Source organism: Mus pahari, chromosome 10 (genome assembly GCF_900095145.1).
Source record: "Mus pahari chromosome 10, PAHARI_EIJ_v1.1, whole genome shotgun sequence".
NCBI lineage: Eukaryota > Metazoa > Chordata > Mammalia > Rodentia > Muridae > Mus > Mus pahari.
This window is the reverse complement of record NC_034599.1, coordinates 10,680,153-10,703,347: the sequence shown is the minus strand read 5'-3', so window position 1 is coordinate 10,703,347 and position 23,195 is coordinate 10,680,153. Positions and strand designations below refer to the sequence as shown.

Sequence of the window (23,195 nt, the reverse complement as noted above, 5' to 3'; positions counted from 1 at the left end):
GCCAAGGCCCTGCTCACAGCCACTGACCTCAGCTTCCAGCATAGATGGAGTGGTGGTAGCTTTGAGCTGCAGCTGTGCGTCAGAAGCAAGAAGGGAGTGGATGCTTGCAGCTAGAGCTTGGCAAATGGAAGCTGGGAAGAAGACCCTTTCAGGTTACCCTGACAACAGTCTGCGAGTCTGCAAGCCAAGGCCAACAGAGACCAACCCCCAAGCTCAGCGGGAGTCCTGGTAGCCCAGGTCACTGAAAAACAAACTTGCTTAGATTTAATTTTTAACTTTTATTTTTCACATGTATGAATGTTTTGCCTTCACATATTGTGTGCACTGTGTGCATGCAATTCCCATGGGTGCCTGAAGAGGGAGGCATTCTCTGGAACCGGATTTATACCATGTGGTGCATGGAATTGAGTCAGGGTCCTCTGCAAGAACAGCAAGTGCTCGTGGGAGCTGAGCCTTCCCTCCTGATCCACCCCAGGGCATTTTAACCTTTGTTATGCAATATTGCACTTTCTCAACTAACTTTCCCGATCCTTCAATGATTTGCATGCTTTTCTTATATTTTTCATTGTGAGCCTAGCCCGTAACAGCCAGCCATCTCTCCAGCCCTTGCATGCTTTTCTTAATCCCTCTGAGAGATCTAGGCTAATACTGGTTTCTCCTGATGCCATATGAGGTAGGTGGATAGCACACGTTCCTCTGCCTGGGATCTGACTGGAGACCTGAAATGTTGTTGATTGAATAGGATGAAGCTGGATGAAGCCTTACAGATTTTACTGGTGTACTGCCCATCCAGCTACCCCTGGTCAACTTAAGCCATGTTTTTCTCCTAGTAACCCTAGTTTAGGCTACTCAGTTAACTTTGTATGAGGGAGGATGAAATTGATGTCTTTTGCTCCCTGTGGCCAGAGCTGGGCCCTTTGTGCACTCAGCTGCTCCCTGTGAGGTACAGTTCACTTTACCTCATCAGACTGTCAGAGCCTCAGGCTTGCTCATGTTTGTGGGATGTAAAATGGGGAGGAGGAGGGTGCCGCTGTTTGCACACCAGACAGGAGCACAAAGGCACAGAAAGCTGCACATCAGCCCCTCTGCAGACACACTGGCTCTGGAGACAGGAGCTCCTTCAGCAGGACAATGTGGGACTGCAGCAGCGTGGTAGCTGGTGCCTGCCTGTGTTAAGGGTCAGCATGGCCCTGAAGCTGCAACCAAGGAAAGTTCCTGGTTGAAAGCCTCAGACGTTTCTTTGAACTACAGGCAACTCCTAGAACTGGCTTATATAAGTTAGCCATCACCTCCAGTTCCACAGTCAGCTTCTTTATCTTCCAGCTGTCTCACTGGGAAAGGGGTGTGGAAGCTGCAGCAAGGATGGGCTCGGTTTGTTCCTTCGACTGGAAAATACTGTTTTTCTCTGAGGTAGCAATGTAATTGGGCAGAGTCTTGGCTAACACTCAACATCTTTCATCTCAATCTCCTCAGTGGTGCTTTCTGCAAAGCAAAAGACAAGTCAAGGTTAAGTGCACGATCATAAAGACCTGAATTCAGAGCCTCAGAACCCACATAAGAATTCCAGGGCACGGGCTGGTGAGATGGCTCAGTGGGTAAGAGCACCCGACTGCTCTTCCGAAGGTCCGGAGTTCAAATCCCAGCAACCACATGGTGGCTCATAACCATCTGTAACAAGATCTGACTCCCTCTTCTGGAGTGTCTGAAGACAGCTACAGTGTAGTTACATATAATAAATAAATAAATCTTTAAAAAAAAAAAAAAAAAGAATTCCAGGGCACACGTCTGTAATCCTTGTGCTCAGGGTGTGGATGGAAGCAGGCAGATTCCAGGGATTATTGACCAGCCAGTCTAGCCAATCAGTGATCTCCAAGTCAGAGAAAAATTTTGCTTCAAAATCAGGAGTGGAGTGTGCTTGAGGAAGACACCTAATATTGACCTTCAACTTAAACACACACACACACACACACACACACTCAATAAGAGGTTGAAAATCTGTCACCCAGTGGTTTCTTAGTGTGAATGAGGTAACAGGAGCCACCTCTGGCCTCTAACGCATGAAGGGATTACCACCCGGCCCAAAGCATTACCTTTGAGTTTGTACCTCCTCTTCCTTTGGAATTTATACACACACTGATTGCAAACCCACATGAGGCTGATTAGCACCACAGCCACGGCAGCAAGCAGAGCAAAGAAGACAGCAACGAAGTGGAGGTCTTCATAGCGGATCTCTGGGGTGGGACAGGAGGGAAGGCAAGGTCTCTCTTAATACCACAATGTCGCCCACCTGTGCCTGTAGCTCGGGGAGCCCTGGGGCTCTCTTACCAGACACATGCAGCAAGATGGTGCCAGACTGGCTGCTCCCAGGGTGCTCTGTGACAGTGATGATGTAGTAGCCAGAATCCCTCACACCCACACTGAGAAGCTGGATGGAGCCATTGTCAAAGGTGCAGACTCTGTCTCTATGGCTTTGGGAGACATTGGCTGGGGCCCCTGGTTTCCACTCCACGATCCTCTGCACACCCCAGTTAGGTGTGTACTTCCACTCAATAGTGGGCACGCCATGGCAGAGGTAGTCCACTGACAACAGGATATCTTGTTGGACAGTGGCGTTGATGGCCGACTGTGGAATGTACAGTGACACCCCCTGACCTGTAGGACACACATGAACCAGCTTACTAATCAGTTTTTTTCATGAGGACCTACAGTAACACACGCCAGGTGAGCAGACGCTGTTGCCCAGCTCTATATCCAGCGAGGGCCGGAACACTAGGGACCAGTAAACAGAACAGCCTGACGCTAGGTAGTGGCCAGCGTACTGACGATAAGCTAGGGTAACTGAGCAGTGGAGGGGGTACACAACAGTTTGGGAAGACTTCTCTGAGGAAATCACATTTGTGCTCAGACCCAATGGACAAGAAGAAGTCGTCCCTGTGAAGGAAAATCCGAGGTAGACATTTTTGGAAGTGAATAGAGCTCTGGTGTCTGTCCTGAGGGTGTGTTGAGAGTGGTCAGCACTGAAAGGCAGGGGACACCGGGCAGGGCTTGGGATGAAAAGCAAGAGAACTGGTGGGAGTCCAAACTGACAGTGTCAGGAACTCAGGCATCATGGGAACTGCCGAGTACCTTAAGCCTACCCATGATGCTAATATCTGCATGGAGACCAGCCTGGGGGCTAATGGGTAAGAGTGGGAACAAGAGAGAGGCCACCAGGTGGTTACTGAAAGAGAGAGACTGAGAATTAAAAAGGACTTGTGTTAGGAAGTACCTGTGGCTATGGGGTTGGATCAAGCAGAGATTTTTGCTGAGTGTGTAAGGGAATAGCAGTGCCTCCGGTCAACAGGTGTGTTTCACAAGTACTAAATAGGTACTATGTTGCATAGTGCACACCAGGCACCAGGCCCCATACTATTGAAGTCTCCCATAATCCATTGCCAGTTAATCAGTGGTTAAGCCTCAGGCTCATTGTGACCAAAAAGCCTGCCCAGGGTCACTCTGCAGGACTGAAGTTTACACATGGGCGACTGACTTCAAAGCTCAAACATTTATATTATTGCTCAACTAGAAGATCAGTTGTGGGGCAGTGGGCTGTGCACAGACAGCCTTGTCTCTAGTTGAGCAAAGATCTAGAACCCAGGAGTGGGGGGGTACCCGATGGGTGGAGATTGATCATGGAAGGTATTTGATCATGTCTCCTGGACCCCTGGCTCCTGTCAAAGTTACTGTCCCCACAGCCCCTGCAGGAGAGGTATGTGACTATCAGTCATGCAGACAATGTCCCCAAGCTTCTGGCATTCTAGCTAGACTCCACCCCGACAGTTACCTGACTATAGCCAGGTATGTTCCTCCCCACAGTTACCTGGCAACAATAAGATAGCCCAGCCTACTATAAGAGGGGCTGCTTGGCCCCTTCTCGATCTCTTTAAGCTCTCACCTTTCTTACTCTCCTCTCTAGCCCTCCTTCTCTCTCTCTTCTCCCCTCTCTCCACATGGCCATAGCCGGCCTCTCTCCCTCTTTCTACCTTTCCTCTTGCTCTCTGCCTTTCTGCAATAAAGCTCTAAAACCATAGACTGTCTCTGCTCATCAAAGCCCTCCGTGCTCAAACGATGGGATAGGCTTTCCCCTAAAGAGCCGCATCTAACCTCCTGCCAGAAGGTCTTCCTGCATTCCAGCCACGGACGGGACCAAGGACTCTCGCCCGCATGGGAACCATCCAGTGCCCCCCCCCCGCCCTTCCCTCCCTTCAGTCCTGGGGCCCCCATTCTGTTCTCAGCTCTTCTGAGGTGTCCAACAGTGTCTGGGATGCCCGAGACTGAGAACCTGGTATGTAGGACTGCCTCTTGTCCACCACCTGCCGAGTTGTGGTCCAGTGGCTTCCCACAGCCAGACACCCATCCAGGACCACGTGGAAAGCGTGCGGCAATCTTCCACATCCACCCACCCAGAGCACCGGAACTCTGGCGGGACTCCTGTTGTCTGCCACTCCCTCTTTTCCCCAACACCAACTGCCCAACAGTCAGTGGCTGGCAGTGGAGGGGACAGAGTGTGACAGGTGCCTCCTACATACAGGACGGCTAGAGATGGGAGTGAATGGGGGCATGATGCAAGCCTAGTGAGCTGCCTAGTTTGACGTAAGTTGACAGATGCTTCAGTCATTTGGGAAGAATGAACCTCAATTGAGGACATTCCCCCATCTTCTGAGACTGTGGGCAAGCCTGTAGTGCATTTTCTTGATTGATGATTGATGTGGGAGGGCCCAGCCCACTGTGGGTGGTGTCACCTCTGGAAGGGTTCTGGAGTGTAGAAGGAAGCAAACTGAGCAAGCCATGGGCTTGCTGGTAAGCAGGGTTCCCCTCTGCTACAGCTCCTGCCTCCAGGTTCCTGCCTTGAGCTCCTGCCCTGGCTTCCTTCAAAGATGGACTGTGATGTGGAAGTGAGTGATGTAAGCCCTTGCCTTCCTAAGCTGCTTAGGGTCACAGTGTTATAGCACAGCAGTGAAAACCCCAACTAAGGCCCTTAGTGCCCACTTTTCTTTCCTGTTTAGCTTTCATCTTCTGCTGCCTTGGCTGCCCTGGATCCACACTGTCAGTTGTAGGTAACCCCACACGTAACGTTTCCAAACCCTTTCTACTGTTCTCCACCACTGACAACAGTAGCCTTGTACCCATTTCCCGGGGTGGCTGGGTAACTAGAACAAGGCAAGGGACTTCATGCTTTAAAACATGGGTAGGAGGGCCACTGAGATGGCTTAGTGGTTTAGGGAACTTGTCACCAGGCTTGATGGTCTGAGCCCAGTCCCTGAGACCCGCATGGTAGGAGAGAACTGATTCTTTCAAGTTGTCCATTGAGCATGTGCACCTTCTCCACACAAAATAAATAAACACAGTAAAAAGAAATCTTAAAACAGCTTTCTAGAGTGATTCTGCCAAGAAACGAGAGTAATATTATCATACAGGAATATCTATCTGATTCTGCCACCACGTCCTGTCAACCCAACTCCACGTCCTGTCAACCCAACTCCCAAAGCCCCGGACCACCCAGAGCGATGAGAGTGACAGGGGGCCTCTTCGTATACCCATGACACAACTGGTGACCAGCGACTCCTAGCTAGCTTCAGGAATGGGACTGGTCGCCAGGAAAGGCCAGGAGTGACTGGAATGCTGGAACTTTGAGCGCCTCTTCCAGCCTCCAGGGAGGGCAGGGGCTGAGAGGTAAGCTGTTCCCCAGTGCTCTGTGCCCACATGGAGAATCGTTTGCAAGGACAGTGCTCTGAGTGCTCTGGAGAGCTAAGCACACAGATGCCCGCAGGAGAGCTCACCCAGAAAGGGCAAAAAGTTCTGAAGCCCCCTCCCACACACACACCCTGTCTCCTGTGTCTTCCTCTGGTGCCCACCTGCAGCCCGTGTAAGCTCCCCGTGACTGGGTAAATGTAAGGAAAGTGTTTCTGTATGTCGTATGAGTTGTCCTAGCAGACTAGTTGAGCACCAAGAGTGGGCCAGGCAGTTGAAAGCCTGGGACTTTAAAAACCAGTTGCATGTGTCTGTTTTGTGCATGTACGCTGTCTGCATATATGTCTATGCACCATGTACACATGGTACTGCAGAGGCCACCAAAGGGTGTCCGATCCCCTGAAGCTGAAGTTACAGATGCAAGCTGCTTCCTGAAGACAGAACCTCTGCAGAAGCAGCAAGCCTTAACAGATGCACCAGCTCTACAGCCCCAACCTGGGGTTTTGATTGGCATCTGGAGAGCAGAGCAGTCTCGGGGAGTGAACTGAAACAAGTAAATGACAGGCACCCTGAGGCTTCTCCTGAGAGCAGATGTTCTAAGACACAAACGCCGCCACCCACCCCTGAGACTTAGCTTTGGGATAACACCATTTTCTTAGTGTATGCTAATGTATTTACAGACGTGGCTGTGTGTGTGTGTGTTTGCAGTGTGTGCTATGGTGCATGCATGGAGGTCAAAGGACAGCTTGTGGGGGTCAGCTCTCTCCTTCCACCATGTGAGTCCCGGGGATCAAACGGACTGTCAGTGCTGGTGGGCGGCAAGCACCTTTACCTGCTGAGCCACCTCTCTGGTCCCACGAGAATACTACTTCCTAGTGCCCAGGATATCTTCCAAGCTCCTTACCTGTTCACAGGGTGACACACTGTGTCCCTACATTGTGTTCTCTGCATTTGGCCCTTGTGCCTTGTTATCCTCTCTGATCCAGCAAAGCTTCGCCCCCTTAGAAATGGCGTGAGACTTTCATGACAACATTTTAAAACAGTCTAGATTTGTTTGGAAACAAGGTAAAACCACTGTAAAAGCAAACTTTTCATTTTGCACCAGCCCAGAAGACAAACATTAAAAGTCTGTCTGGTGGCTGGGGGACTTAAGTTGTGACTGGCACGTCACTCTTTTCTCTAAAGACCACATGGCCACCTTGTTGGACAACTTTGTGCATTTGGAGGTTTTGACATTCGCCACTGCACCTCACCTTGTTAGCTACTTCATAGATGGCTACAGCTGGAATCCCATAATATATTAAATTCCACCTTTCTTCTAAATTTATTGGCTGGTACTATTCTGAAAAAAAAAAAAAAGCTATTTCTCAAGAATTTGACTCAAACAAGATAGAAGAGTCAGACCTCATGCACGCAATGTGGTATGCGTACCTCCAGTCCCAGCCCAGTGCAAAAAGAAAGCTGTTTCTCAAGATGAGCATAGTGGCCTATAATCCCAGAATTTAGGGAAATTAGGCAAAAGCATGGGAAACTTCAGGCAGCCTGAACTGCAGCTCAAGTCCTGGGCCAGTCAGAGCTACTTAGGGAGCCCCGTCTGAAATTCAAGAGGGATGAACGTGTTCTTCTTAGTGTTCCTGTAGACATGTGGATTTATTTCTTTGAGTTGACTCTGTCATACTCAGCTATCATGTAAAATGTCCTACAACTAGGCCATTTCGCCCAAATTTACATTTAGCCCAAATGGGAGTGTCTTCAGGTCTGTTAAATGTTAAATTTTCATCACTGTTTTGAACCGATTACATTTTAACAAGGACCCTCATGTTTCAGAGCCAAAGAATGAGAAACATGGATGATTGTGGCACCAAGCCAGACTGGTGAGGAGCCCTTCGAGGGTCCATGGCGAGCTCTCTGAAATGCAGAATTAAGAATTAAGGAAGCCACCTAGAGCTATTGGGCTTATTGAATCGGTTGCTTCACCACTTGTGGTGGCCACATGGCTACCTTTGGAACAGAAGCCTGGCCTGGTGCTATGCGCAGGCGGATCTCAGCCTCTCCGAGTATTAAGGCTCTTCCTGAGGAATTCCCTTTCAGATGGGAATTCAAAGAGCACAGCTTACAGCCTCTGCCAGGACTTTTCCTCAAATGACACTGTACTCTGCTGAAAGCTGCCTCGGCTAGGTCTCAAGGCTCCTTCCGGAAGCCACCCTTCACCCCAACCAGAATAGCCATGCAAACCACAGAGGTTGTCCTGGGTTGGAGCACTTCAGCTCACTAAGGACCCACCACTCATGACTGCGGACCATTCTCTCTCAGGCCCATTTGATACAGTTAGTTATTCTTTAACAAAGAACACAGGGCAGAGTTTAGGCTTTCTGGAATAAATAAAAAAACTGAGGTCAAATTCCAGGTCATCTATCACCAGTTAGTATTTGTTATTTATCATCTATTTATTATTATTTATCTATCATCTATCTGTTTACCTACTATCCTTATTTATCCTCTACCTATAACCTATCAATCTTCTACTTACTATCATCCATCTACTGATAATCTATCATTCATCTATTATCTGTCATCCATATACCTATCAATTTATTATTTATCATCTCTCAATCTATTTATCATCTTTCATCTATTTTATATGTATACATGTATGTATGTGTCTATCACCCATCAATCCTCTATTATCTATCTGTAATTTATCAATTATCTACTATCATCCATCATTTATTAATATATTTATCATTTGTCTACCCACCATCTATCAATCTATCTATTCCTCCCTCATCAATCCATCAATCTAGCTATCTAGTCACTTGTGTGAGGCAGGGTTCTGATATGTGTCCCTGGCTGGCCTGGAATTTGCTTTATACACCTGGCTTTGAACTTGCAAGGATTCCTCTCCCTTTGAGTGCTTGGAGTACAGGTTTGTACAACCATGCAAGCTTTTACGTTAAATCATTTAGAATTATTAATTTTATTTTATTTTTGAGGGACAGTTCTATAATGTGCAGGCTGGTCTCAAACTCTCGATCCTTCTGCCTGGGATTTATTGACCTGTGCTAATACATCCTGCTTTTTCTTTTCTTTTCCACTTTGTCTTAACCAAAAGGCTGAGAAACCTTTCAAATGAGAATCACCAACAGGCCCACAAAGCCAGTCACTGGGGGAGGTGGGGTCTCCCTGCAGCTCTGCCCAGTTTGTGACTGTCTTCTCCATCTTTTCTTTATCTGCATTTCCTGTGCCCCTGACCTCAAACATGAGCAGTGATTGCTGGAAGGTTAGAGAGAGCTGGTGACACACTTGCACTCTGCGCAGCCCGCTGTGTGTGTTGAGGTCACAGACAGATGAGGATGCTGGGCAACCGCCAGCCTATCAGTAGCCTTGGGGATTCTCATTTGGAACATTCTAGTGCCCAACACAGGGCCTGGCACTGTGCCTGATAGAGGTCGTGCGCTCTGAAGATGGACAAATGGCTGCATGCAGGTCCTGCTTGCTGAACTGTTGACAATTTGAAGAGACCAAAAAATGACATGGGTTTAAGTAGCAGCTAAAATACTGGTGTCCTGGCCAGTTTCTGCCACCCAGGCAAGGCTAGAATTTAGAAGACACCTTTGGATGAAAGCAACCAAATACTGGCTGGCCATTGAAGCTGGGAAGAATCATACTAATGGCTGGCATGCTCACACAGTTTAAGGGGTACCTCATCCTCTTGTGAGTGCTCATTGGAATCTGGTTACTAAGAAACTGAAGTTCAGCTCACCCTTCAGGAGTCCCCACCATGCTGCTGACTCATGATCTTGGGAAGTCACCCAAACACTCTGGACAGAGATAGGCCGGGGACCAGACCGCCCCCTTCAACAAAGCTCAAAATTTGTATCTCAATAAGAAAAAAATCACTCTAAAATAGCAAACTTTCACTGCCTATGAACAACATCTGTGAGCCCCAGACCCATATCACAGTTCAAGGAAACCAAAGGTGAGAAGTTCAATGACTCTGGCTGTTATCAGACGGGCAAAGATAAAGAACTTTGATAACATTAAGTTGTCAGGGTGTGTACAGAAGTTATACTCAGCATTACAGTAGATAGTAAATAGGTGGAAGCCAGCTTGGAAAGCCTATCCCAGCTTCTCCCAAGGCTCCTTTCCATCACTACCCACCTCGGCCTGTATGTCCTTACTGTGTGACTACTGAACACCCCTCTCTCTTTAGATTGTAGTTTAGCCTGCTTGGTCTATGTTATACCCCAAGAATCCTGTGGTACTCTGGCACACGGATAGGACTTACTGAGCAGTGGTCTCCCCTTAGTGGGTTATGCAGCTGGCCTGCAGGTATGTGGTGCAGAATGCAGGACTAGGCCAAGCTGGAATAAAAATGGATCTCAGGTTCCCATGGCTGAACATCAGGACCTAATTTGTCTCCTTTGCTGTGACTAAAATAAGCAATGAGCCCTGTGTGAATACAAGCAGGCAGCCCCTACTCCTACGTGTGATTCCCACAGAGGCCAAAACCTTGCTTTCTTGCAGATGGTGGCCATACATAGAGACGAGCCCAGGGAATCCCATCAGGAAATCAAGGTCTTTAAATGAGATGAGTCAGCAGAGACAGGTTCCAGGAGCAGCCTACTCTTTGTCACTGTTGTGACTTTGGCCAAGTTACGGCTAATCCAAGACTAGGCCTCGGTTTGTCATCTGTAATGGTGATTGATGTAATGGCTATAGTCACTTCACAGACCTGGTGTGTTAGGAGGAATCAAAGCAAAGCTGCAATTGCCAAGCCCAGGACTCTATGCTCCAAGAAGTAAAGTGAAAGTAGTAGGCAGGGATGCAGGAAGTTCTGCCTAAAGGATGCCAACAGGAAGCCACTGTGCTATTATATACCCCAGACTGCCGCAAATATACCAGGAAAAATCTCAACTCCATGTCCCCATCTTTGAGTTAGGGTTTCATTATGCTGCCCCAGTTGGTCTGAAACTCACCACCATGGCCAGAAAAATCCCCACAGTTTTTAAAACAAAGAAAAACAGGCAAACTTCTGCTCCTGACCCTGACAAGGACACTCCTCAGCCTTACAGAAACAGGGCTGATAGTGAAGGAGTCTGCCAGCTGCCAAAGGGGGCAAATGCCAGCTATGGAAGACAGGGATTACACACAGTGCAGAAGACCCCAGGAGAGGATCTAGCTTGTCATGACTGCAGCCATCTTAGTTACAATCCCATCAGCTCATGCTGTTACAGGACATCTGATCACACTGAAAAGGGAGATTGTGTTATTTACTGAGAAAACCTGTTTCTAGTTGTGGTGTGATGCAGCCCTTAGTACACATGTTTAATTTCAAACAATGAAGGTAAAGTTAGTTTGTAGAAGGAAGCACCCATGTTGGAAAGTGACATCTGAGGGGCAGACAAAGTGATGAATCAGAGAAAGATTTGACAGAATAGGCTATGCTCAACTCTCATGAGGAGAGAGAGGAGAGGGAAGCTACTTAAGAGAGCAGTGCAGAGAGAAAGAAAGAAAGAAAAAGGAGGCAGGTTTTTGTTTGCAATTCCACTAGGCTTCTCCCAGGGACCTAGCAATGGCTTATACCACCACCTGCCACCACCACCACCAATCCCCTTATATGTGAGCTGCATATAAAAGGACTGTCCACCACCCCACCAGCTCTCTCTCTCTCTCTCTCTCTCTCTCTCTCTCTCTCTCTCTCTCTCTCTCTCTCCTGCATATTATCTCTTCCCACATTTCTGTCCTTCTTTGTGCTTCCCCACCTTCTCTGCCCTCATGGCTCTGCTCCCATCTGTTTGCCTCTACTCCTCCAGGTCCTCATTTCTCTCCCTTCCCTCAACAAATCCCCTTTGTATCAGATCTGTTGCATGACATAAGTACTCAGGGGCATACCTTGGCATAGCCTGCGAGGAATCCCCTTGCCCCATTATATTTCATAACACTTTTACTGGGACAGTTGTACAGAGGCAGGTTGCAGACAGAAAACAAGCTATACACAAGTGAAGACAGAACTAGCCAGACAATTAGAAGGAGCCAGAAGATTAGAACAAATTGCCAGAGTTAGTCTGAGGCCAAGCAGAACAATTCAGGAGAAGCTGAGAGAAGCCAGATTGAATCAGTCAGCTTGGAGAGGAGTTTGAGCTAGAAGAGCTGAGTTGAATCAGCCATTCAGAGATCAGGTAGAACTAGAAAGGGTGAGCTTATTCAATAGCAAGTCTCAGAGGCTGAAAACATTCTAGGCCTATATTAGATTGAAGGGAGGCTAGAGGCTTCCAGGACTAGGCCTAGGTTAGCAGACAGAGGCAGTAAGCCTTCAAGGTGACAATTAGAGCAGGTGAATAAAAGATACTTTTACAGGAAACCTTATAGAAGGAACAAAGCTATTCAGACACCCAAGAACATCAATCTGCTCCTGACACCTAGGCTATTTCTTGAATGACATTTCAGTTCCATAGCTTGCTTCTCTTCTTTTTTGAGAAAATCCCTATGTTCTAATTTGCCTTTGGCCTCCGCTGTCTCCTCCCGTTCCTGCTTTTTTGAGACAGGTTCTCAAGTGGCCCAGATTGTCCTTGAACTCACTTCATAGCTTTGATCTGATCCTTCTGTCCTTCAAATCACCATGTGACCTTGAACTCTCTACCTTCCTGCCTCTATCTCTGTACTGCAGAGAGTATAGTCATATACTACCATGCCCACTTTATACTGAGCTAGATAGAGGTTGACCAAGGGTTTTGTATATGGGGGCAGACACTGTCTTTGTCAGGTTAGCATATAAACCCTTCCATCGCATCTATGGGCTCACAGATCCCACTGTCTTGTAGGAGCCTACACTTCTGTGCTTTTAGTTTGGTCTCTAGGCACCTTTCCACTTTGGCAGCTAGTTCTTGTGTACTACATTTTGCTGAGGTATCCAGTTGTTTTGGCTGATGTACCTTAGTAGGGAGACTCTACAAATCCCTTCAGCACTCTCAGCTGCTACCCCCACATTGGTAATTTGGGATCTTTATGGCCTGGCAATCAGTGAGTGAGTCAAAGAAAACCACCCTGTGGGGAAGAGAACTGGACCACCAGGGACAATTAATTCCAGGGGCTTGGGGCCTCCTTTGCCTTCCATCCAGGGCTGCTCTGATCCATCCACCACACTCATGTGGCATGGGTGTTAAGTTCATCCTCTGGTGGATTAAAAAAATATGTTTTAGACTCTATCAGAAGGAGTTTGAAGATGTGGAGCAGTAGTGACCACAGACCTGGCAAGGGCTGTTGGGAGTTACAGGCTACACTGGAAAAGCTTTCCAAGATGTGTGCCCTACCCAGAGTTCCACCCTTCTTATCTGCCTATTAAAGTTTAAATGGTGCCCCCCCTCAAGAGATATGGTGGCATCCTAGTCTGTCTTAGCATATGATCTTTAGAGACTGTGCATTTACAGAGGCCATCAAGTCAAAATGAGGTCACCTGAGTGGGCTCAATTAGCCTGGACACAACTGACCTGCTGTCTTTTTAAAAAGAGATTTGGATCCAGAGCGACATCACGTGCAGGTAGGTGGAAGCAGAGATGTGGTGTACAAGCCAAGGGACACTGGAGATTGCCAGCAACCAACAGAAGCTGGGAGAGTCTGGAGTAGAGTTCTTTACAACCCGCCCACATCTCAGCTTTAAGTTCCATTGAGGGTGGCTTGTGTAAGTGGTCCAGCTGTGGAAGGTGGAAAGGAGGACGGATGATTGCCTCTCTGTCTTTTGCTTCAGGAGTCCTGAAGTATTTAGTTTCCCAAGTGCGAATTGCCTTGATTGTGGAAGGCCTCAATGCTGGTTCCAGCTTTCTTTTCCACCCCTGTCTCCCATGATTCCTCTTCACCCTCAACTCCAATCACCCAGACTAAGGGCCGGTCCCAGTTGGCCATATCTCTTTAACTCAGCTCAACTCACCACTCCCTGGTCTCAGGGCCATTTTCTCTCTAAAAGGACTGTCCTAAGTGTGTCCTGTTCTGTCTGCCAGGCCAGTTCCACAGGGGCTGTAGAACTGAATTGAACTTTAACCCTGTTATATCAGGAGTTGTTGCCTTACAGATCGGGCCACACCTGCTGCAGCCTTTTTCCAGGTGCAGGTGTGGGGAGCTGACAGGAAATGTCTGCTGTAGCCTTGCAGCCCATCCCTTTTTCCTCTACCATGTGGGAATCAAAGGCAACCCAGCCACGTGCACATACTGTGGGGCTACAAATCAACCATTATGTATGGGACTGCCTCACCCCAGGCCTCCAAACCTGTAATTCTGACAGCTCCTCTTGTCCAATGTGAAACTGAAGCCCCTCTGGTTTTAGAGGCCTGGCACTCTTATCTGTGACATTCAATAACTCCTCTAATATTCCTTATACCCTGAAGGGTAATTTCTCTCAGCACCTTCATCTCAAGCCTCTACTCTGTGTCTAACTCCTCTAACACAAAGAAGAAAAGTTCCAGCTCAAGAATATCTGGACTCTCATCGCGAAGATTGTCAAAGGCTGGATGAAGGGGAAGTGAAGGGGAAGATGGGGTTCTGTTTCCAGGCCTTGGCTTGAGTCTTTTTAACATTAGGTTGTCTGTAGAGGAGGGCGGGCAAACAGAGCTTCCTGTTAGGTCCTGGCACCGGCACTTTGTGTCCAGGGCTGTATCTCCCTCCTTCTCTAGCACTAGGGTGTATCCCAACTACTTCCACCCAAGATCCATGACCTTCCCAAGCTCTGTTTTCTTAACTGGAAGGGTGTTGAGCAGAAGAGGGAGTGGGTGTAGACTCACTGAGGACTGGGCTTAGTGCCTGACAGGCCTGAAGCTCCCTGGACTTGGCTCCCCAGAAACCTGCATCAAGACAGGAACATATGGGCATTGTTGCTTAGTGACAACATGCATTCTGAGAGAAGCATGATTGGCAAGTGACTTCCATTTCCACGTGATGGATTTCCTGAGCTGGGAAAGGACCACACTGTTCTGTAGGCAGCAGGAGACTGACACACAGGGACATAAAGTCTAGTAGAGCTAAAGAACGATCTCCTATCACTGGGCTAGCGCTGGGAGGCTCCCCATGAGTCCCGCTTCCTCGTTAAAACAATCCTTCCCACTCCAAACTGAGCCCCAATCTTCATGTCCAGTGCTAGTGATGTCACTCACCCTCTTGGGATTACACCTCGCCAGGAGGTCCCTCAGAACTTCCAGCTCCTGATGGCCAGTGGCAGTAAGTGTCCAAGAACGTCTGAGACAAGTGAGACCAAAGCAAAATAGACTCATTTCCTACCCTAATTCCCGCTGGAAAGTCTTTGAGACTGTGTGGCTCAAACCATACAACAATCAAAACTCTAAGACTCAATGATGGGTGTTCTAAGAATCAAAAGTAGGAGACACCTGAGTACTTCTTGGCTGGTTCCTCCCCCTAGGACCAGACTGATGACATTTTCCAAGAGAGACTTGCTCTGCCTGGCCACACTTTAGCTGGCGAAACTCAAAGGCAGAACCACACAGTCTGGTCCCTGTCCTTGGCAATGCTGGTTTTACTGGTGTGGGGTAGGGCATAGGCACCTGCCTGCCTTTTGAAAAATTACTTATTTGCTTTATTGTAGTCTGTGTGTTTTGTCTACATGAATGTATACGCATCCCATGTGCAACCTGGTGCCCATGGAGTTCAGAAGAGGCCATTGGATTTCCTTAGAACTGGAGTTACAGGTGATTATGAGTCACCATGTGAGTGCTGGCAATTGAATGTATGGAAGAGCAGTCTGTACTGCTTTCATTCTAGTCCCCCAAAAGGTTTGTTTGTTTGTTTATTTGTTTGTGCACCTGTCCTCATAAGCAAGTTGCAGAGGAAGCACTGAGTCCCCTCTTCACTGTCCTGGCCCTGTGAACTCAGGGCTTACAAGGATGGGACTGGCACTGAGCCTTGGAGACTTCTCTCTGCCATCTGGGGATTCTTCACAGGACTTGTCTGGGTCAGCAAGGGGCAGGCTGTAGCTACCCCCTGTGGCAGAAAGACCAGCATGCATTCTCAACTGGCTGGACATGTGGACAAGACATGCTCTGTGCCTGCTGCTCCCTGTCTGATCCTTTTTGTCATTTCTGTGTCCCCTGACTATCTAGTAAGCTAGGGAATCAGTAAAGAGAAAATCATTTTGATGCTCTAAACTTCTCTCTCTTCCTACTCTGTTGTAGCCATCTATGTGAGCACAGGTGCATACCACGTCATGATGGACCGCACATATGATTATGACCCATGAGAGCATATCCTCTGGTGACATAAGAGACACTTTGGTTCCTGTGAGCACCCTGTAAGATGTTCTCATCACACTGAGATCAGCTGATAATGCAAGTCTCAGGACGTATCCCTGCCTTAATAGCACGACTATACTTTCCCTCATCTTTTACTTTCCAGGAGGAAAACCCCGGTCCAGGTAAGCTGTGATCCTTGATGAGGGAGGTCTCTCATGTTGGCCTTCGCGCTGTCACCATCTTGCTATCCCAACATAACAGAGAGAAGGTAGATTTTCATCTTTTCTATGTTTGTGGGCATATATTCAATCTATATCTTCCATTTCTGGTCTCCTAAACTTATATCCATTCTACATAAAATCCACATATATTTTATCTCAGTAGCTTTGAAAATATGAACCCATTCTAGAATCAACTCTAAAGTTAACTTTGAAGTCTTAGTTAAAAATCCTCTAAGGCAGATGTGGGTGAGATGCCAGGGATAAGTCATCCTGAAGCCAGGCTCTTTCTGACTGTGCACTGGGAACTACGGAAGTGACATGTCCCAAAATAGTGATGTGACCAGACCACCCTGGACAGGGAGATTATCATTTCATTGGAAAGAAACTGAAGGGAGGCCAGGGGCAATGATTCCTTCCAAGCTCAGTAAGACTAAGACTAAATTCTTGGGTTTGATGATTTGCCTGTTGACACACTAAGGTGACCCCTGACATTCTCCAGGTGACCCGTGTCCACTGTCAGAGCAGTTGACACTGAAACAATGTCCTCTTCTCTCTCCTTTGTCAAGGCAGCCCTGACAATCTCTTAATCAGTCCTGGTGACTTTCCTGTTTGGAAGAACATGTCTACAGTTGTATAGCTCCATGAGTTAGTCAAGCAGGACCTAAGAACCCACATTCCTCCTCCACCTTGTCCTGGCCCTGTCAGTTGCGACCGGCAGGGTTTCTGTTGGGGTGGCTGATTAGTGTGTGCGTTCACACCCATACTTACTAGGTAAGGCAGATGTGGGTGAGATGCCACGCCCTTGCCACTCTCTTCCCAGTCACCTTTAGTATTATTATTTTACACCACAGGCAGGTTACAGCCACCTTTAAGATCTGGCTTTCTTGTTTGTTTAGTTATTCAACTTTTGGGGGGATATGGCCTTACTATGTAGTCTTAGGTGGCCTAGAGCTCATGATGGGGACCAGGCTGGCCTCCTGAGTGCACCACCACACCCAGCTCAACTCATCATTTCCTCTTGGATTTGCTATGAGCAGTCAGGAGTGACAAGGCCCCTTCTCCAACACTTTGCTTAGAAACCTCCTCAGCTAAATAAGTAGCCGCCTCACTCTCGACTTCTACCTTCCTCAGAACACTAAAGCACAAAGGCTGCTCAGCCTGGATCTTCGCTACTCCACAGGAATTCCCTCTGCACTGTCCAAGAACACTCCTTATTTCTCTGTAAGACCTCACCTGAACCTCCCTTCCAACCCATGTTTCTGTATACTGAAAACTCCAGCCTCCACCCAGTAACTGGCTCTACAGCGCCATCTACAGCTCCACATGCTCATGACACCAGCTCCGCACTGGGCAGTACAAGTTCTCTAGTGTGGGCTGCTAAGAGTCTATGGTCTGGATGACTGAAGCACCGGGGTTTATTTTCCCTCTCAGTCTTGGAGGGCAGGAAGTGCAAGATCTAAGGTATTTAATACAGACCCCCCCCACAATACATCTACAGTCATACTATATTTTAATTTAATTTAAAACTATTTTTACATGTACTTATTTACTTGTTCCTATTGTACTTATTGTACTTATTCCTATTTGTGTGGGTGCCTGGGTGCTATGGACTCTATGGAGGTCACCGAATAAGCTTACAAGAGCCAGTCCTCTCTCCTCACCTTGTGAGTCCCAGTGCCTTTACCTGCTAAGTGCTCTCACTGGCAAGACATTTATAGTTTAGCGAACACCCTCTTCCTGGCTTATTAAATTGCTCACTGTGTCCTCACCAGCAGGGGAAGAGTTCTGATTTCTCTTTGATGAGGACACTAATCTCACCACAGTGGGGAGTAACGCCACATCAGAGGTTTCAACCAATGCATCTGGGGGATATATTTAGCCCCTAACACCACCACTGACAGAGTGAAAGCTTCCGAATACAGGAATTTTGTGTTTGGGGACATGTTGTAACACAGGCTTTTTTTTTGGAAGGGAGCTTCTTGCTCTCATTTTCTTCCTTCTTTTACATTTATGGTTTCTTGTTAACAGTGCTAGGTGCCAAGCACAGGGCCTTGTTCATGCTAGAAAAGAGCTGCCATCGAGGCATACCCCAGCCTTTGGCAGAAGCTGGGGAGGCAGAGGAGGCAGGAGCTGGTGAGGAGAGGGGAGGTCCTCTCCACAGTGCTGGGGTTGGCCCCCCAGGCAAGCTCACACCCACTCGGCTTTTCAGAAGAGCTGCTCCGTGTTGGAGAGGGGCAAACTTGGGGCTCATCAGAACTCACAGTGCTGACCTTCCTGGTGACAGCCGGGCAGGAGACAGTCACCAGGTGACACAGACTTTCCCCTACTCCTCAGGCTTACATGTCACACCGTCATGGTGGCTCCCATCTAACTGCTAGGACCAGGTAAGTGTGGGTTCCTTTCCGTAGAGTCCTCTGGTTTCCCAAATCTGAGTTCTAAGTGTTCCCAGAAGGCAGCACCTCCTTCAAAGGCCACTTCAAAGGAAAAACTGTTAACCACGGTATCCCCTGTACCTACTGTGGCCTGCTTCCTGCAGGGAGAAGACAGGCTCTGGATATTAAACCCCTGGACATCACAGACAGACAGATGTACCAAGGGCAAGAATGGTGACAAGAAACTTGGGCTTGGGGCTTGGAAAACAATGGGAAAGATCACTGTCAAGATTCCTACCTGATGGATTAACAAGGGGCTAAGTCCAGGCCCCCCAGCGGCAGAAGCCACAGCCCAGCCTTCTCAGCCCAGTCTTACAAATACAAAGAAAGGCTGGTCTCCAAGAAAAGACCTAGAAGCTGTTTGAGCCTTGGCTTCACTGCACGCTAGGTAGGTAGTCAGTCACCTTACCTGGGCAGTGCTGCCTTCCCGTGCTTCAGTTGCAGCACTTGTAGAACATAGATAAAGAGGATCGCGTTTCCTATGGGTTACATGCTTAGGAAGCTCGTGGATCCCAAGAATCCGTGAACAAAGGCACTTGATGAAGGCCTGCTTCCCCCACCAGCCCTCTTAACTCCAGCCGCCCCTCTCTGGTCTTCTCTAAACCTCCATTTGGTAATAATGTTAGTCCTTGAATAAGAATAGAATTGCGCCCGACGTGGTGGTGCACGCCTTTAATCCCAGCACTCGGGAGGTAGAGGCAGGCGGATTTCTGAGTTCGAGGCCAGCCTGGTCTACAGAGTGAGTTCCAGGATAGCCAGGGCTACAGAGAAACCCTGTCTCGAAAAACCAAANAAAAAAAAAAAGAATTGCACTATAATCTTTCATGTCTATAGATGATGTTCAATGTGTGCCACATTCCTACTCACCACTCTAGGACTTGTAGTGCTGCCTCACGGGGCACCTTCTCTGGTCTCATGCTCCAGTGAACCCCAGGACCTCTTCTTTTCCTGAGCCCCAGGCTACCTGGAAGTCTGCTGCATGTTAAGGGAGATCCATAGGACCCAGGAAACCCAAGGAAGGTCTACCACCAGAGAGTGGCGGTGAGCGCCCTGGGGTTTGCAGCCTGGCTATTTTCAGAAAGAAAATAAAAATTGCTGCCCAGGAGCCCAGGGCCCGGCAGGGAGCGAGTTATCTCCAGACCGGCTTCCTGCTTTGACAGTAGCAGCCACAGCGGCCCAGAGCACTGAGGGAGCCTTGGCTCGGCCTGGCCTAGGACTCTCCAGCGGCGCCCCGCCAGCTTAGAGGCGGTGAAATGACTCTAGCCCGCACCACTGTGGCCTCCCGACAGCACCATAGGGGACGTTCATTCCAGCGATGTTGTTCCCACCCGCCATGTCGCTTCCACCTACGAGGTCTCCCAATCAGGCACTTACTCTGCAGACAGCGGGCGGCAGTCACCCAGAACGCGAGCAGCCCCAGCGGGATGCCTCGGGTCCTCTCCCCGCACCGCGGTGGCCTCATGAGCGAGCCGCGGGCTGTATTGACCCCTGCATGGGCCTCGGGGAGGTGGCCGGTCCAATGCTCGCCCTCAGCAGCGCCCCGCAGCGCAGCGCGCCAGCCTAGCCTCCCAAGCCTTGGCTCTGCTGCTCTGCTCGCAACTGGGCACGTCTCAGCTCTGCAGCTGCTCCGCCAGAGGCAGATGAGCAGGTTGTACTCTGGTTCAACCAGTTCCCAGGACAGAGGGAAGAAAGGAGGAAGGGAAGAGGGAGGGAGGAGTGAGAGAACGGAGGACTATAAATATGGAAAGATATGGGATAATGGGAAGGCACGCACTCCGGGGCACTAATGGCAAATAATGAGCAATTTCCTGAGGGTCACACCCACTTTATCAATTCAAGGTTCAGCACAGGGAGGTGACTGCGGGGAGGGATAGTGCTAGCTGCTGCCCAAGGGTCCAAAACGACAATTTGAGGACTTCATGGGCAAAGGGGAGGCTTTTAGGAAAGCCAAGTGACAGCCTGGGGTGTGAGGAGTGAGGGGAGACAGATAGGGTGACTCAGGCTGGCTCTGGTGAAGTAGATGAAGTTATGCTCCGTCCGACCGTCCGACCGTCCGACCATCCATCCATCTGGCCAGTTAGCCAGGCAGGAAAGGGTTTTGAAAGCTGCATTCTGTCTGGAACCTGGCTCAGGTGGGCATTCCACCACAGGACATTGTTGGAATGATGCCGGAGCTACACTTAGAGACACAACCACACTGATTTGTAGAGCCCCTAGAGGTGGCCCTCCTGTAAGTGAGGAGTGATTAGGTACTTTAGGAATCCTAGCAAGGGGTGGGGCCTGGAAACAATGATCAACTGCTATATTGTCTGCTGTTAAATGAAGAACCAGGATGCTGTAAGACTCAAAGCAACTGGACTCAAAGCGGGATGTGGTGGTGTGTAAAGATGTGGAAGTCGGGGAAACTAAAACTGGCCCAAGCTAGTTGTGGCAGTATAGTTTACTTTGTCAGAACTAGATTTTCTTACCTCCTTGTAGCTAGGGAATAGCAGGAACAAGCAGCTAGGGAACAAGCGGCAGTGACACTTAAAAGGGAAGTCTATGCAGGTGGGCGTCTCTGGAAAAGATTTTGCTTTCCTGGGGAAAAGGATAGAGAAGGCAGTGGCTGCTTGCTGTGTAGCTGTTTCCTTCCAACTGAGACACTCTTTCCTGAAAGGACGAGGTGGCTCACAAAGCACAAGCCACTTAAAGGATTCAGGGCACTAGCGCACTTACAAAACTCTTGGATTATGTCATTGCCAGGGGAGAGGAGACTCTTCATGGAGCTGCAAGCAAGTGGCACAGGGAGCCCCAGTGATGGGCTGGAATGGGCTTCTGTAATACAGTCACTTGAATCACGCAGGTTCCTGACCCTTGCTAATGTAACCTTAATACACTCATTGTTCTGGGCTGGAAAGAAGTAGTCTTTCCAGGAAAAGCTACACAGCTCTCCTCCTGCCTCGAAGACATACCTTCTCCTGAGATCTGTAGCTCTTGACATACTTCGTGAAGTTTCAAGTGAGGACAAATCTCTCCAGGTAAGCATGGAGCAACAGGAAGACAGGAAGTGTGCCAGGAGGCAGCAGTGTATAGCATGCTCCCCCAGGAGACCATGGGATGTAGCACGCCCTCCTGCGATCTGGCTCTCGGGATTGTATCTGCAGTAAGACTCCGAGTGGGATGACTGCTGCGGCTCAGCTTGCATTCTTTTTTTTTTTTTTTTGGTTTTTCAAAACGGGTTTCTCTGTGTAGCTCTGGCTGTCCTGGAACTCACTTTGTAGACCAGGCTGGCCTCGAACTCAGAAATCCGCCTGCCTCTGCCTCCCGAGTGCTGGGATTAAAGGCGTGCGTGTGCTACCACGCCTGGCTCAGCTTGCATTCTTTCTGTTTAGTCCAGGGTTCTCACCCTCGGGATGGTGCCCCTCAAAGTTAACGTAGGCCTCCCTACCCCAATTAATCAGATTTAGATAATCCCTCACAGGTGTGCCAATTGACTTCTTTCCTGGGTGATTCTAGAACCATTAAGTTGATCATTTTAACCATCACACACACATTCTGGTGAAAACAAGAGTGGTCTACCCTGGGAACTGCAGTCAGGAAGTGATGCCACCAGCCTAGCTACTCAGTGTCCTCTTTATTGGCTACCATTGGCTCATGGGTGAAAAGTTGAGATCATCGGGGACTCCCTGGGAGTGGCATGTGGCCATTGCTGGGATTGTTAAAGCAGAGAACATGAACCTACAGGTATTACCACCCTATGCCTGTCACTCGAGAAGTCCTGGATTCAGAATGAAGCCAAGTCAGGCATGGTGAAACTAAGAAGCTGAAAGAAGCTGAGGAAGAGAAAAACCAAGCTTAAGGCCAGCCTGGGCTATGTAGCAAGACTCTCTTTCAAAAATAATAACTAGGGGGCTGGTGAGATGACTCAGTGGTTAAGAACACCGACTGCTCTTCCAAAGGTCCTGAGTTCAAATCCCAGCAACCACATGGTGGTTCACAACCATCCGTAACAAAAATCTGATGCCTTCTCCTGGAGTGTCTGAAGACAGCTACAGTGTACACACATATAATAAATAAATAAATAAATAATTATTAAAAATAATAATAACTAAATAAAAGTATTTTAAAAGTCAAAAGAATGAAGCTAAGATGAGACAAACTAGGCCGGACCCAAGGAGAGAAGCAGATACAGTATGTGCTCTGGGGTTTGAACTCTGTTTCCCTAGGTAGTAGCTTGAAGTGGATTTCTGTGACATAAAGCTAATGTTGGTTGGAAGAAAGGACATTACAGTTAGGGGGAATACATTCAAGACATCTACTTACTGCATAGCATGGAAATGATAATTAATGACAAAATGTGTTGAGTGAACGCTGAGTGGAAGAAGGCTCGCAAGTGATGACCATGTGACCTGTGCTACTTTATTCAGCTACATTTAACCAGCACACTGTGTACACATACTTTAAAATACTAGGTCATGTAAATAACTACTATCTATCAATTTAAAATAAAATAAAGTGTGTGTGTGTGTGTGTGTGTGTGTGTGTGTGTGTGTGTAAGCCAAAAGTCAAGGGCAAGATCTTCTATGGTCTTTCTCTACCTT

The 23,195-nt window shown here is 48.3% G+C and overlaps 1 protein-coding gene across 1 annotated transcript; it reads right to left on the bottom strand.

Moving 5' to 3' along the window:
- Nucleotides 1-263: 263 nt before the first annotated feature.
- Vstm5 (V-set and transmembrane domain containing 5) lies at nucleotides 264-20,296 on the bottom strand. Its single transcript, XM_021207897.1, has 4 exons — nucleotides 19,990-20,296; nucleotides 2,326-2,652; nucleotides 2,091-2,231; nucleotides 264-1,482 (listed from the first exon to the last, which is right to left on the bottom strand). The coding sequence occupies exons 1-4, from the start codon at nucleotides 20,075-20,077 to the stop codon at nucleotides 1,439-1,441; spliced, it is 600 nt and encodes a 199-aa protein (XP_021063556.1). The 5' UTR covers nucleotides 20,078-20,296; the 3' UTR covers nucleotides 264-1,438.
- Nucleotides 20,297-23,195: the final 2,899 nt, after the last annotated feature.

Excerpts from the sequence above, each read along its gene's own strand:
- Vstm5 (XM_021207897.1), bottom strand. The coding sequence starts at position 20,077 with ATGAGGCCACCGCGGTGCGGGGAGAGGACCCGAGGCATCCCGCTGGGG. Across the intron at positions 2,653-19,989 it reads TGCCGCCCGCTGTCTGCAGA|GTCAGGGGGTGTCACTGTAC; the intron begins GTAAGTGCCTGA and ends TGTGTCCTACAG. Across the intron at positions 1,483-2,090 it reads GAGGAGGTACAAACTCAAAG|AAAGCACCACTGAGGAGATT; the intron begins GTAATGCTTTGG and ends TTTGCTTTGCAG.